This window comes from Myotis yumanensis, unplaced genomic scaffold (genome assembly GCF_028538775.1).
Source record: "Myotis yumanensis isolate MYYU_CA2020_CCGP unplaced genomic scaffold, mMyoYum1.0.hap1 SCAF_1, whole genome shotgun sequence".
Lineage (NCBI taxonomy): Eukaryota > Metazoa > Chordata > Mammalia > Chiroptera > Vespertilionidae > Myotis > Myotis yumanensis.
This window is the reverse complement of record NW_027223752.1, coordinates 216589798-216606012: the sequence shown is the minus strand read 5'-3', so window position 1 is coordinate 216606012 and position 16215 is coordinate 216589798. Positions and strand designations below refer to the sequence as shown.

The following is a 16215-nucleotide window of genomic DNA, read 5'->3' as shown; positions in this document are numbered from 1 at the left end:
AAAGTCGAATCTCATGCAATCCCCCACCTCCATCTGCAGGGTAAAAGCGTGTTAACGGGCGGGCTTGATGCTCTGGAGTTCATCGGCAAGAAAACCATGAATGTCCTCGCAGAAAGTGACCCAGGCTTTAAGCGGACCAAGACACTCATGGAAAGAACCGTTTCGTTATCCCAGGTGGGATTCTGTTTTTTTGCAAGTTTTTCTTTCAGTCAATAAAACAAGAGGTAGGAGAGGCCTGGAACCCTGTGGAGCCATGAAGGTGGTCATGAGTGCTGATCCTGGGTGCAGTGCGAAGGCCTATCCAGATTTCCTGAAGGGCTGAATGTGGGGTGTGAGATAGAGGGAGGAGGCAAGGATGGCTCTGAGGTGTTGGCCTGAGCAGTTGGAAGGATGATGCTGCCATTAGCTGAGGGAAGTCTGCTAGGGTTTCCCTAACCCACAGTCAATGACTGGAAGAAATTGGAAGTGTTCACCCGTGCACGACCTGCATGCCTCACGGTTCTCTCCCAGTGGAACTCTCTGGGGAACATTCCTCGGACCTCACGCCAGAATCACTCCTTGCTTTTTAAATCCATCTCCTGTCCAGAGGGAAAATAGAACCAGCATCCTGGGTAAAGCCAGGTCTTCTTTAGGCAACTTGAATTCCACTCTCCATTTTTTGGAGTGAATTCAAATCATTCCAGGATGATGCTTCCCCTTTACCTTCCATCTCAGCCCTTTCCTTTCTATTCCCAAGTACAAAGTCAGAGATGGAAGTTGGTGTAGAGAAAGGAAGTGATTTCAATGTCAACTGGTTATTTTGTTTGACCACCACCAACCCAGTGAGATCAGTGGGGAGGGCTGTGTGTGTCACCTGCCACCTTGATTGGCTCCGACTCCTGGTGACTGAGTCATGTCCACAGTGTCCTGTCCTGCTCAGCTCCTGTAGACTCAGGCCTACGGCTTCTTGCATGAAGTCAGTTCTTCTCCTGTTCGGTCTTCCTCTTTTCCTGCTGCCTTCTATTTTCCCAGCATGATTGTCTTTTCCAAAACCCCCACCTTGTCATGATGTGCCCAAAGGACAGCTTCAGTGTTGACATTTTTCCCTCCGGGGAGGTTTCAGGCTTAATTTGCTCTGGGACCCACTTGTTCATCTTCCTGAGGGTCCATCCGTAGAGCTCTCCTCCAACACCATATTTCAAATGAGTGATTTTTTTTTCTATCAACCTTCTTCACTGGGTTTGATTGTGTTAAAAATTGCCAGTGTTTTGATGGGGTTGTTTTGAAAACGTTAAAATTCAGAGCTTATACTTATTAATGACAAACAGGAGGGAGAGTCTGTCTGCAGCCCTGTGGGTTTTCAGCCAATAACATCCAGACCCAAAAGGAGGAAGTGGCTGATTGTTTTATTGACACATAATAAAAACAAAATCTATTTGCCTGTGATCTTCCCTTGGTGACCTTATGGTGGCCAGTGTCTTTATGGTGCTCTTCACAGATAGTAAAGAACCCTATAAACTTAATGCCCCAGTAAATTTGATGAGGAATCGAATAAATGAGGCATAAAATCAAAGAAAGCAAGTGCAGGAAACTGTGAGTGACTGGTGGACCTGTGTTCCTTTCATTGTCCTTTTATTTAATCAACAAAAAACATAACTTGAGAAAAATGATCAATGAAGAGAGGAACTCAGTTCACAGTCATACTTCTCATGAACTGCCAAGCTAACATTCTTAATTACATTCAGGATCTAGTAAGGAATATATTATGAATTTATATTTTATTAATTTTGTGTGTTTTAATAAGCACACATACACAAATTTTTAAATGATGTGACTCAGATAAAATCAGGTCAGTTAGTTTCTGCTTTGAAGTCTGCCTAAGTGCAGCCAGCGCAGTTAATCCTGTCACAATAGATTAAACTTTTCTAGTGCACATACATTTGCTCATTATAAAAAAATTTGACTTTGTAGAGAATTTAATCACACACAGAAAATACTTCCATGGAAACCACTGTTGAGCTTCTGTTATACTTCTTTCCAGTCCTATACCGGGGCATAGAATTTTTGCTTTGATTTGTTGTGTACATAATGAACATGTAAAATTCAAAGTGGACTACTGTGTAAAAATTGTCAGTAGGATCCATCAAAACCATCATCTTTTTTTAGAAATTCCAAAGTGACTAAAACCTACTGTTACAAATACAGAGTCAGCTCTCATCACCCCCTACGTCTTATGCAGGAAACAGGGCTTCCGGGCACACAGTGAGTATACGAATATTGTGGCACACAGTGAGTATATGAATATTGCATATTTCTGCAGATGTTAAGGGAGGCCAAGGAGAAGGAGAAGCAGAGACTGGCACAGCAGGTCACGGCCGAGAGGACTGCACACTACGGGATGCTGTTTGATGAGTACCAAGGTTTGTCACACCTGGAAGCTCTGGAAATTCTATCCAATGAAAGTGAAAGCAAGGTATGTCTGCAGAGACTGTTTTAAATGACATATTCATCAACGTGTTTTCTTAAATAGGAAAGAAACTGGAAAATCTGCCATTAAAACACCTCCTTATTATTGTGCCGAGGTCACAAATACTGTACAGCCTAGGACCGCCCCATGCTCCATGTTATTCCCGCTCCGTCCTCTGCCAAGCGATTACTCCTCCCCATCCCCAAGAGGCCAGCACAGTGAGAGTCATCACTAGCCAGACCTAATGGTGCAAAAGGCTGCTCAGAAGCTTGGCTGTCAGGCTCCGGGCCCTGCACCTCTCTTTGCTGACATAGTACCCGGATCAAAGATGCCCTACGAAGCCCCGTCTTCATTCCCACCCAGTGAAAACAAAGCAGCTGGTGTTGGTTCCAGGCTGTGGAGTTTTAATATATTTAGTTTTATGGCTTAGATGTTTAATCACCCATTTGTTAGATTGCCTGGGCTACAAAGGGCAGGATTATCTTATTGGTGGTTACAGTTGTATTTGGGAATGGTCCTGAGAAGCCACCCAGCAGCCCTGCATGTTCACATCCCCCCGCTGTGACCCCAAGGCTGTGATCCCAAGAAATAAAGCATCGCCCTAGCCAGTTTGGCTCAGTGGATAGAATGCTGGTCAAGGGTATGTACCTTGGTTGCAGGCTTGACCCCCGGCCCTGGTTGAGGTGCGTGCAAGAGGCTACCAATTGATTTGTTTCTCTCACATCCATGTTTTCTCAGTCTCTCCCACCTGCTTCCACTGTTTCTAAAAGTCAATGGAAAAATATCCTAGGGTGAGGATTAACAAAAACAAAACAAAAACATGAAGAGCAAAAATCAGCAAGGTGTGGTGATTTCTTTTCTAAAGGATCTACATGGTGTGTATATGTGTGTCTTTAGGTAGCGAACACTTATACTGGCACTTATATAGTCACCATTCTAAGCACTTCATTTTATTTATTTTTTATTAAATTTGTTGGGGTGACATTGGTTAATAGGATCATATAGGTTTCAAGTGTACATTTGTATGATATAAGATCTGTATATTATACTGTGTGCCCATCAACCAAAATCAAATCATCTTCCGTCAAAACCGTTAACTCATTTAACTGTATGTATGGCTCTGTTGTGTGAATGTCAGGGTGACCGTATTCATGGGCACTTTTCCAGTGGAGGCCACAGGGCAGTGCCCTTTGGACCTCCCATGAGGGGCTATGGGCTATGAGGAGCCGTGGGCCATTCACTGGGAGAGGCAGGTGCTCAGACAGGAAGCTGAACTTGGAGGTGAGCCTCCGAATGGAGAAGAGACTTTTTTTTTTAAAGGCAAAATCATGAGATATAAAATGAACATGAATTAAATCATTTATTTACCTCAATAATTACATAAAGGAACCAAACAACTATTATAACTGAGTCAAAAGAAACACAAATGTATACGGAGTAAAACAGTTTTGAAATGAATGCGCAAATGGACACACACCTGGTTTTTCCAGAGGAGGTTGTCCCTCCACTGGGCAAAATTCACTCACATATCTGTAGTCAAGAATTATTTTTTTGCTTCAAACAGCTCTCTACAATTTAGAGAGTTATAAAATGACTCCCATAGAGCAAAATCCGATGATCTGGGAAGGTGTGCATTAGAGAATGAAGCACAAAGTTTCCCCTACAAAGCTGTTTGGGGTCAGATATTACGTGATCAGGTATGACTCTGTAGCTGTATGGTTTGGACCTGTCTTACCTCAGACTCCTTATCTCTGAAATGGGAATGGGAATGAAAACCTATTTCATAGGGTTATTAAAATAATTGAGCTAATCCATGTGAAGTTAGTCACAGCATGCCTTATACATAATAAGCACTCAGTAAATGTCAGCTGCCGTTTTACTGTATACATACTAGAGGCCCGGTGCACAAAAATTTGTGCACTTGGGTGGGTCCCTCAGCCCGGCCTGTGCCCTCTCCCAGTCTGGGACCCCTCGGGGGCCCCTTCCCTTGGCTGCTGGTACCAGTTTTCCTCCGGTGCCCAGAACCCAGGCCTTCGCTCTTCGCCTGGAGGGGCCCAGGCCTCAGGGGCGAGCCCACAGCGAGCGAGGGCACTGGGGGCATGGCCGAGGCCAGCGCGTGGCGGGCTTCCCTCTTTGCTCTTCGCTCGCCACGCTGGCCCTCGCTCGCTGCTCCTGCCTGGGTCCAGCCAGCTTCGCTCCCTCGCTTGGTGCCTACGTATGCAAATTAACCTCCATCTTTGTTGGCAGCTAATTTGCATATCGCCCTGATTAGCCAATGGGAAGCATAGCGAAGATCGGTCAAATACCCTTTTTGTCTTTTATTAGATAGGATATGTGTATAGGTCAGCCATGGGCAAACTACGGCCCGAGGGCCGGATCTGGCCGTTTGAAATGAATAAAACTAAAAAAAAAAAAGACCATACCCTTTTATGTAATGATGTTTACTTTGAATCTATATTAGTTCACACAAACACTCCATCCATGCTTTTGTTCCGACCCTCCGGTCCAATTTAGGAACCCATTGTGGCCCTCGAGTCAAAAAGTTTGGCCACCCCTGGTATAGGTATATATAATGTTGATGACATTTTCTTTTTATATGAATTCTTATGTTACGTATTTGTTATTAATACTAAAAACATTACCGGGGAGCATGACCCCTTGGGGCAGTCATGGTGGTAGCTGGAGAGATTTCGCTCTGGCTGGTTCCATCGCAGGTCTCAGCCGTGAAACAGCCGCAGGTCCCAGGTCCCTAGAAAAGCGCCCCGAAGGACTGCCGTTGCTAGGAGGGAGGTGATGTCCCTGGAGGGAGGCATTGCTCTCTGTTTGCACACGGCTCCCTCAGACTCAGCTTTCCTTCCCCAACCTGGAGATTTTTGTAGTTTTCATAGTAAGAAATGTAGACCTTTTTTTTTCTTGGCTTTATTACTGGGTGCTGTAATAAACAGTCCTAAAATGTTATGGGTCGAACCCATTAGGCATTATCCTCCCTCCTGTAACATTCCCAGGTGGAGGTGCCTGATCAGTGGGCAGCTTTCCTGCATGTAGGGATCCAGGAGCCAGGCTCTGCCCATCTTGTGCCTCCACTAGACCCATCCTAATGCTCCCAGGCCTCTGGCAAGAACACAGATGGAGACCTACGCTGGGGCTGTCAGCTTGAACAAATAAAAATACAGGATGACTAGTTACATTTTAACTTTAGAAAAGCAATGAATACTTTTTTTTTTAAAGCATAAATATGTCCGGTGCAATATTTGGGACATAGCATTTGTACTACAAAAATATTCGTTGTTTATCCAGAATTCAAATTTAACTAACTGGCCCATATTTTATCTGGCAACCCTACGCATACCAAATATTTAAGAGCGAAAGCACTTTTGGAAACAGACTGCTGAAGAAAATATATTCTGCCATCCTACCCTTGACAAATATACTTTCTAATGACCTGGAAGGCCAGATTCCCATTTAGACTTCTCAGGCTCCTCCAGTTTCCACACCACCCTCCTGCCTGCTCTCCTCCCTTTACTGCCGGTTGTCGCCCACCTCAGAGAGCCTCACATGCACGTGTAATAATGACTTAGTTCAAGTTCCACCACACCCTGCGAACAACCACCTCCTTGTCATCCCTTGGGCCCAGAAGTGCACTCTCCAGTAGCCAGTGCCACTGTAAGAGCACCGCCTGGGGAAGAGGCCCCTACAGGCCCTGGAAGGGAACTTGGAGAGTCCCCTCGAGGAGGGCGGTCCAGCAGGGGGAGTATGGGCTCTGGGCAGCCTATCCTTTTGCCCTGCGGACTCCCCTGTGTCCAATCCTAAAGTATTGGCTTTTACCATCATCTAGTGTCTTCTCAATCCCACCAGCATAAGGAAAGAGAGTGTAGAGGGGACACTCCCATTTTATTTTTAAACCCAGGCATGTGCCCCTGACTGGAATCGAACCCAGGACCCTTCAGTCCACAGGCCGACGCTCTATCCACTGAGCAAAACCAGCCGGGGCCATTCCCATTTTTTAAAAGCTTTGACCCAGAAAGGATTTCTGTCTCCTCTGCTAACATTCCATTGGCTAAACTGAGACAAGGCATAAGGAAGTATAAGGACTTGTTAGCATTAGTATCTACCAGATTGGTTCTAGGATGGCAGTTGGCATGTGATGTAATCTATAAATCTTCAGGAAAAACTAATAACTGTATTGCCATTATACTCAATATTCAACAAAAATAGTAAACAAGAATCTTCAAAATGGTACCCCACGCCCCCTTTTGGGGAAAAGATTTGTAAGGCAGACTGTCTGCCCTCGTGTTCCGACAGCACTTACGAACAGTGCCAGGCACGCAGTCAGCATTCCACAAATATTTATTGAGGCGTGCATAATTAATTATTTGTTATTGGGTTGACATAAAGATTCAATGCCCATTGCCTTGCATAAGGGAATGAACTAGAAGGAAGCAAAAGAGATGCGGTAGTAGACAGATGCAGACAAATGAGTCCTTGGCTTAAAAGAACCCTTCCCAGGGGTGCCCCACGCAGCAAACCCCACTGCGATCACTGCAGGAGGATGGCTCCCCTCCAGAGGCCACGGGAAAACCAAATGTTCCATATGTGTGTGTGCGTTTTCACTAAGGGTTGTTCTCTCACACACTTACTCAGTTACCTTTATTTTTACTCGTAGACAACTGCTGTTTAGAAAATATATCTGAGGCGTCGGAATTTGACGTGGGCACATCCAGGACCCTGAGACCTAAACATGAGTGTGTGCGCTGCAGGAAAGAGTCTGAGGCGGTCGGGGTGAAAAGGAGGGGCGGCGGCCGCGTGCAGCCTGCATTTGCTTTCACCTGCTGCACTCGGCTAATGGGTTTTGTGCTGATGACTTCCCGCAGGGCTTCTGCCCAAAGCTTCGGCGCTGGCTCCATTAGCAACGTTTAGGAAATTGGTGCTCTGGCATCCCGATGCCCTCTCTAACTCCCTCACTTACCCTGATGTGTGAATCTACTACCATCATGAATATTTAAACATATTCTAAAGGGCATGGTGGTTCCTCTGCTGGCTCTCCCTCCAGAGCAAGGGTTGGCCCCGCAGAATGAAAAATTAAAAGCCTTATACTGTGCGGTCGCACTTCAGAGGGCGAGAACCATGCCCTTTGGCCAGCTGGGGAATGGAAATCAGTGTTCGGACGCACAGAGGATGCCTGGCCATCTGTGCAAATAATGTTTAAGTGTTTACAAAGGATCATTTCAAAGAGGGGAGCTGAAGACAATGGGCAGGGAGAAGAGCAGTTCAGGGAGGACACCAGACCTCACACACCCTCTCGCCTCCCCCGAGGGATGGGCAGCTCCCTCCCTGGTGCCCCCACTGACACTCCACTGGCACTGTCATGGTGTTATAGGTTATCGTGGGCTCCCACTCCTAGACTACAAGGTCTCTGAGAAGAAAATTGTGTTTTGTGCATTTTGGCAACTCCAGTACAATAACCCAAGTGTGTATGTGTGTGTGTATAGGCCTATATATATATATATATATATATATATATATATATATCTGTATATATATAATATTTATTTATTTACATGTGTATATATGTGTATATGTATATGTCTGTGTATATAAAATGTCTTGATCATCATTGTAAATACTTTTAACTTTCAAGTCAACCTTATAAGGTAGATGCTTTTAGTCCCCATTTGAAAGATACCAACCATTTAGAGCTGAGGCATAGAAAGGTTAAATTGCCCAAGGTCACATAATTACTAAGTGAGGAGCTGATATTGGAATCTAGGGTTGACACCAAAGTGTGTTTGTAAGCGCTGTCACCCAGGAGCCTCTGCCACCATTTATTCAACACCTGCTGTGGGCGCCTGTGCAATGCCCTTCACGTTCGTCACCTCATTTACCGCACATCAATCACAGTAGAAGTGTGGGTCTCACTTTAAAATTTTAAAAAACTGACGCTGAGGGAGTTTAAGTAATGGGCCCAAAGTTGCACAGTTAATAGGCAGTTCATCCAACCCCGCATTACCTCCCACGCCAGGACTCACCCGGTCCCGGGAGAACTGGGGACACGTGTACGTAAATGTTATTAAGGAGAAGAAAGGATGACAGTTATGCTGACCTATTTCTTTTTTCAGGTTCAGTCATTTTTAGCATCATTTGATGGAGAGAAGCTGGAACTCTTAAAAAATGACCTAATTTCCATTAAAGACATCTTTGCAGCCAAAGAGTTAGAGAATGAAGAGAATCAGGAAGAACAAGGTAACGGAAAATAACAAGTTAATAGCAGGACGGGCTGTTGGTATAATCCTTATGACACTGCTATTAATAAGCACATCCCTTTGAGCAGGGTTGAATTATTTAATCCAGTGCTCCTCTGTCCCACTTCCAAAACACTCCAAGGAGCTGGTCCCATCGATCTATAGTCCTCTCTTTTTGCTGGGCGGGAACTCCTGACTGGGGCATCTTTATTTCTCCAGCACAGTCCCTGGCACATCACAGCCACACAATGAATGGGTGTGGTCAACTGAACTAGGAGGGCAAAGCACTGAACAGGGCCCTGAGGGCGAGAGTGTGCGCTCCGATGGCTAATGTTTTATCTGCAGGTGGAAGCTGTTGAATGTGATTGATATTGATCATGGGCAGGTATTTCAATGGATTTCTTTTCCTAGTTTTCCTCTCCCTTTTAATGTATATGTGTAGACGTTAGGATGTATTTGTAAGTGGCCCACAGTCCAGCGAAAGGTACAGTTTATACAAAGGCCCACACTGGAGTGTTGTGTGTCCGGTTGTCAATCGCTGAACTGAGCCAGGTGCACTCTCCCGACACTGACATGACCCCAGAGACAGGAGGACCTATTTTTCGAGACGCAAGGCTTCCTTGAGAGGGTAGAAAACGCTCTCAAAGGTAGACATGCTTAACGATTAAGTTGTCCATTTGGGAGCAGAATATAGTAAAACATTTGCTGTGTACATGGACGGGATTTCTTACCAATGTCATCACCAAGCACTACAACCACAGCGTTCGTGTAGGTCAGTGGTTCTCAACCTTGGCTGCACATTAGAATCACCTGGGAATCTTTTTAAAATCCTGATTTCTGGGCCTCATCCTCCGGGAATTCTGTTTCTTTGTTATGGGGTGGGGCCACAACATTAGTAACAAAGAAACAGAATTTCCGGAGGATGAGGCCCAGAAATCAGGATTTTAAAAAGATTCCCAGGTGATTCTAATGTGCAGCCAAAGTTGAGAACCACTGGTGTAGGTTATGCTGAAAAGGTCGAGCAGCCATGGACAAGACAGGGCTGGCTTCTAGGACCCTCTGAAGGGTCCCATTGGACACATGTTCACCATTTACACGCTATATGGCCTCAAACAAGCTATGTAACCTTTCTGAAACTCAGTGTCTCACCTGCAAAGTGGAGACAATGACACATATTTCCAAGGGCTATTGTGAGGATCAAATTAGATAATATATGTAAAAACATATATGACAGTGCCTGGCACACAGAACCGCTCAAAAATGCTAGCTGTGAGTATGATTTAAAGTGCTAACACAATGCCAGGAAAATAATTAAGGTGCAATAGGTGTAACTCTTATTTACGGTTGCCCTCGGTGTCACCCACACGAGGAGTATGGTAACGTGCATTCATTCCGCCAAGTCTCGGAAGTGCTTTGTGCCCAGGTGTGTCACGGACCTTTAATCAGAGCTTGAACACCAGCGCCCCAACGCTTCAGCCTCGGGGCTCAGGGCAAAATTATTCTAAGCTTTTGCAAACTGTCATTTAAATACCATCTCCTGCATTAGCCCCACGTAGTGACCTGACGTGCCTCCAGTTTAATGAGCTTCACGCTCATTGCATCAAAATAGAAGAATCAATTATTCTAAAGCCTAGAGAGAGGCCTATTGCAAAGAGACTCCTGGAGAATTATGTGTTTGAGCATTTGTGTGTTTCTCGAAAGTCACAGAGGGTGACGGCCTTGTCTTGGGGTTAATAATGAAGAAGCGAAGATTCCAGTTAGTATTCTGGACTCAAGATGAAGTAGTGTAGATGCCTCTTTTCCAGAGTAACAGTCACCATAAAGAGCCAGGCTATTTCTCTTCCATTTCTTTCTTTTTTTAATGTTTTAAAATATTTTTATTGGTTTCAGAGAGGAAGGGAGAAGTTTAGAAACATCAATGATGAGAGAGAATCATCAGTCGGCTGCCTCCTGCATGCCCCCTACTGGGGATCAAGCCCCCAACCCAGGCATGTGCCTGGGAATTGAACATGAACTCTTGATTCATAGGTCGATGCTCAACCACTGAGCCACTCTGGCCAGACTCTCTTCAGTTTCTTGATGCCTGAGGTAGACTTTGGTCCTATTAGGGGTTCATTCAGAAAAGATAAAAAAGAGATCCCAAATTCCCTGTAACATCGGAGAAATATTGTTGCCAGTGCAAGATAAGGCAGTTATTGCTTTCTCAACTAGTGCTATTTCTTGGAGAGGACACTTGATTCAATATTGTTAAATAGAAAACAGTGTGTCCCGGTCCCGTGTAGAGCTTCAGTAAATTGAGATTTTTTTTAATATGACAAACAATATTAAAGTTCTAAATAGCATGCTTATGAAATGTCTCTCCTTAAGTCACAGAACCCTGTAATCTCCTGTTTAGTATGTCCATTTTCCCAAAGGGCATCTCCAGGTTATCAAACCACACTTAATTTTAATTAATTTAATATAGAAATGTCATTCGAACACTTGAAAAAGAACCGGGAGGGAAGAATAGCAGGGTTGTCATTAAATCAATCTTATTATGATGGAGTGTTACAACTTATAGGGGGCGGGGGCGGCCGGTGAGCAGACAATCCAAGAGCAAAACTCAAAAAGAAACGAGAACATTTTCATCAAATCCTTTCTTGGAACCACTTCCTAACACCTAAATAATTTATTTGATAGTCTCCGGATACGTTGTCATTGTTAGATAAATTTAATATCAGGCTCCCTTGCATTGACTAATGTTAGCTTATGATTTGCCTCTTTGTTTCTCCAGCAGAATGTAATTTTATCACACTGCCATCGATCTCTAATTGAGTTTACCACTGTTGTGAAGAGATTTTAAAAGCCTGTTTTCTATTTTCATTGCCTTGGTGAAGGCCTTTTCACCATATCTACAGACCAAGAGTTGCAGTAATAAGTATCCTTTGTTGCAACGCTTTTTTATTATCTGTTTTCGTCCACTTCCATTTTCCCCTGTGATTTTTTTCCGAACATATTTGGCAGCGGCATTGGTGGATGTTCCTGTTTTACAGAATGAATGCACATTTAAAAGCAGGGCTGCACCAAGTGCTTGTCTTCTACGTTGGTGTTGATCACTCCCAAATATTTTTAATCTCCTTATGTTATATCTTTGTAGCACATAACAATATAGTTACGTGGAACTTTAGAGTTTATAAAACGCGTTTGCATCTGTTATAGTGTCTGGTCCTTGCAACGCTATGAAAGAGAAGATGTGTGGTTTTATTTTCCTAAGTTTGCAGAGGAGGGTTTGGAAGCTAAGAAGCCCTTTGACTGGCCCCACGTCACAGACCCACCAGGTGCTGGAGCCGGGGTAGAACCCATACCTTCCAGTCTCAGTGCAGGGCTCCTCCTGCCCTGTCACACTGCCTCCTGCGGAACGAGACGAGACGAACGGGCAGTTTGGGGATGAGACCTTGTTGGTGCTCAGCTGTGCCCTGTCCCTCTTAGTCTGCCTTCCTAGAGAGGATGAGACCAGACCTCCGCCCAGTGGAGAGGGAATCTCAGCTTTTAATGAAATATCTCTCTCTCCCTCCATGTTTCTTTCTCCCTCTCCTCTTCCCCCTTTCATCCACCCCCAAACTCTCCTTTGTGCATGTGTAATGCTTTCTCATTCTTTTTTTTTTTTTAATCCTCACCAGAGGATATTTTTCTATTGCTTTTTGTGGATATAATGGAAGTGGGGGAGGGGGAGAGAGAGAGAGAAACATTGATGTGAGAGAGATATACATCAATTGGTTGCCTCCTGCATGCACCCTGACCGGGGAATGAACCTGCAACCCAGGTACATGTCCTTGACAGGGAATCAAACCCGAGACCCTGTAACCACTGAGCACCCGAGCCAGGGCTGCCTTCTCACTCTTGAAGATTCAGATCAGACATCACCTCCTCCATGGAGACTACTTTGGCTTGCTCAGCACCGTGGCTCTGTGGACATGAAAAGGCTCTGCGTGTCATCAGACTTGCAATGCTAGGCATAATAGTACTCGAAGTCATAAATACAGTGTTGGTGCAGGCCACTCGGGCCTGAGAAAGGTCATTCATTTGTTCATCAGTCATTCTTTCAGCAAATAACTACTGACCACCCATAGCTGCAAATGAGACCGATAAGTCCCTCCCCGCCCTCCCCTTACAGCCTGGGGGCACCCCAGCGAGTGCTGTGAGACTCTGGCAGCCCCCACCCAGCAGCAGCCTGCTGCCTCACTGCCATGTCATAAGTGGGCGACACTCATCTTTGCTGGCAGCTGGAGGGCAGTTTGTGGAGGGCGGGGGAGGGGGGGTGGAGCTGCCACATTCAAAAAGATGAAAAATAAGTCATGCTTCTTACTTGTGTCATTTTCTAGTTCTAGGCTCGGAGGAAAAGGGAGAAGAATTTGCAAGGATGCTTACAGAGCTTCTCTTTGAATTACATGTTGCAGCCACGCCTGACAAACTCAATAAGGTCAGCACCATCTGTCTGAGTTTTTGTCTTTTAGAAGGTCCCAGTTATCAAATTCCGGAGCTCCACCTGAAATGGAAAAAACCCACACCCCATATGACACATGGGTGGAGGGAGGTCTAAGGTCGGAAATTAAGATTCAGGGCGGCTACATAATGAAATGCAATGGTAGAGCACACGCAGGACCTGCGTTTTAGATGCAGCATCAGTAGTAACTGCCTTATGACCTTGAACAAGTCACTTCTCAAAATAGAATTGTATGTCGGAGCAGAGGTTACCTTCAGCATAGGGCAGAGACGAGGGTTCCAGAATCACCAAGGGGCTGTTTCAAACGCCATCTCCCCTCCCCCACTAGAGTGGCAGGCCAGAATTAGGCAGAGAGAAGCACATCAGCCAGGGGGCCCGTGCCCCCTCCCGCCTGGAATGCTGGTGCCACGTCCTGTCTAAGGATGTTCAAGGTGCAACAGTCAGGGTTCCCTTAATGGGACCAGAGTCGGTTTTGGAAGTTAGTGCAAGGTCTTGCTGCGGAGTTTCTCAACGAGGGCACCGATCATTAATTACTTAAAACTGTGTCGTCTTCCCTACTCTCTCCCTTTTTGTTTTCCTGTTCTTCTCTTTAGCCCCCAGTAGTTGCCACAGGCCCAGGCCCTCCTTTATCCAGGAGGGTGAGGAAAGAGCAGACTGAGGCAGTGAGGGGGAGAGATGAGTAATTTCTTTATCTCTGAGAGAGGTCACCGATTCTGGCAGGTCAGTGACTTGAGCACAATGGGAAATTGCCTCATTCATCTCAGAGCAGCTCCTGCCACTGGCCGGAGAGTGTGCGGTCTCCAGGGCCTCCCGGTTTATGTAGTTACATAGTCAGGTAAACCTGGGTCCCTGAAAGAAGACACACCAAAGATAGTGTTATTGGGTTTTGTCTCCCCAAATCTTCTTACCATTAACTCGCCATTCAACACTCTGACATATTAAACTTTGACATGGACGCTTTAGGATGAGAAGTAGTTTAGCCTAAGCTCAGAACTTAGCAAACGGCTTAAACTTTAATGGTAAAAGCTCCCTTTCTAAATGCAAGGACTAACAGAGAGGGAAGGTGGTTGATGCTTGTTCAATTTAGCCATCATTTCTTAGGCACGCCTTTGAAATTCAGCTAGTCACAGCGCGATGCCAGGTCTTTCCAGCAGCCCTTCCCTCCTCCCCCCCGCCCCCCCCCCCAGGTCCGGAGACCCCACACAGCTAGAGCAGAGCCATCTTTCATCTCCCCAGCGAGATGCATTATCAGGTTCATGAGACATAGCAGACGAGGACATTTGCTTTAGCAATGACCCTGGCTAAATGTCTAACCTATATATTTAAAAAGTCCTGTGATTCTTTTACCGAAAAGTGAAAAACATACTATCACTCTTTCAAAGTGACCGTCATTTTTATTCTTACCTGAGTACCATTTTAGAGCGCTTTTTAAAACATCCTTCACCCTCAGTGGGTATTAGTCATTGAAGTTGGTACAATAGCTGTGAATTAAGTAAGTCGTCCAGAAATCCAGATAGGAAATTTCATTTTTATAAAATGTAAGTTCCCAGAATGACCAATTTTAGGGAAAAAAAAATGGAATTGTCCTCTATATTTGAACAGAAATGTAGCTCAGTGTGCAGCAGTCATAGTGCAGGCTGTGAAAACAGAACATTGATGAAGAACATACTTGTCACAGTGGCAGGTACACAGAACCTGTGACAGTTACCCTTCTGAGTAGAAAATGATACTGCACTAAGGTACCAATAATGAGATCAAAAGTCATATGTTGAATCCTTTGGTAGGCCAATTTTCGTTTGTCTGTTTGTTTTCAGCCTACGTTGTAAATTTGCCCTCAAATATGACAATAAATCTCTCTCGATTGCTAAAAATAAATAAATAAATAAATAAATAAATAAATAAATAAATAAAAACATCCTTCACCTTGTACAGGGCTCTCCATGCTTTCTTTCTATTCTGTCCCCTTTTCCTATGTTATAGTCACCCAAAAGCAACAACAAGGTGTTTGTAAGGAGCGTAAGGAATTGCCCCATCATTGTTTAAATGTACAGAGAAGCAGCCTTGAAGGTTTAGGGCAAATTGATCCTAGTCTGGAGAATGGAATATCTTAGTCTCCTATTTGCTCAATAAATGTCTCCCTTTGGCTGGGGCCTTCGCAGGCCATGAAGAAAGCTCACGACTGGGTGGAAGACGACCAAACCGTGGTGCCGGTAGACGTGGCAGAAGAGACAGAGGAGAACACTAAGAAGGAAGAAAAGGAAGAGAAACCTGAAAATCCTGAAGAGAGTGAAAAGCAAGAAAGGAGAACTAAGACAGTTGAGGTAAATTTATTTTAGATTGTCCACCTAAAGAGCAGTAATATTATGCTAATTTTATTACCGGCCTAATTTTAAGTGAGAAAAAGCCATTTCACTTTTATAGAAATATGAGTATTAGTATAATAAACACCGAAATTTCTCAACTCCAAGTTAATTCATGACTTAGTATAAGTATTGTAGCTTTTCTACATAGCTCTACAATTGTAATTTAAAGGGGGTAGGGGAGAGGGAATGATCTTTAAGGACATAGTTGATTTAGCTTGAGAGTGAAATTCCATCTTGTATGCAAATCTGTAACCATAAAATGTCTTTTATGCCCCATAACTAATGAGGTAATTGAAGCTTTTTCCAAAAAAATTTGTATTGGCACAGTTTTTATTCTGGAGTTTAATAAATATAGATGTGTATAATTTATATCCTGCCTATGTTTAAAAATGAGTTCATGATCACTTCATCTTACATTGGATTTGAATTTTAGAAAAAGTAATTTTTAAAATTAGATCACGCTGAGAAAAATGTCCATTGAGGTCTATTCATTTAACTGCCCTTTTACAAGCCTTCTTGAGTGCCTGCCTGTAGAGGACCCAACATTGGAGGGACAGAGCTGTGACTAAGACTTGCCATGTCCATGGGAACTGGACAGCACTTCCATTTTAGGGCAGATTTCCACTCAGAAAAGTCTTAGACGTGCCCATTAATCTTTGGGTAAACTGTTTCCGTTCATATTTG

The 16215-nt window shown here is 44.4% G+C and overlaps 1 protein-coding gene across 1 annotated transcript in view; it reads left to right on the top strand.

The window, feature by feature from the left end:
* Positions 1-16215, top strand: part of FAM114A1 (family with sequence similarity 114 member A1) — a 60964-nt gene that overhangs the window by 34536 nt on the left and 10213 nt on the right. The window contains exons 6-10 of the mRNA XM_070397901.1: positions 40-174; positions 2300-2452; positions 8563-8686; positions 13047-13144; positions 15328-15489. Of these exons, the coding sequence (XP_070254002.1) occupies positions 40-174; positions 2300-2452; positions 8563-8686; positions 13047-13144; positions 15328-15489 (672 nt within the window). The remainder of the gene's footprint in view (positions 1-39; positions 175-2299; positions 2453-8562; positions 8687-13046; positions 13145-15327; positions 15490-16215) is intronic.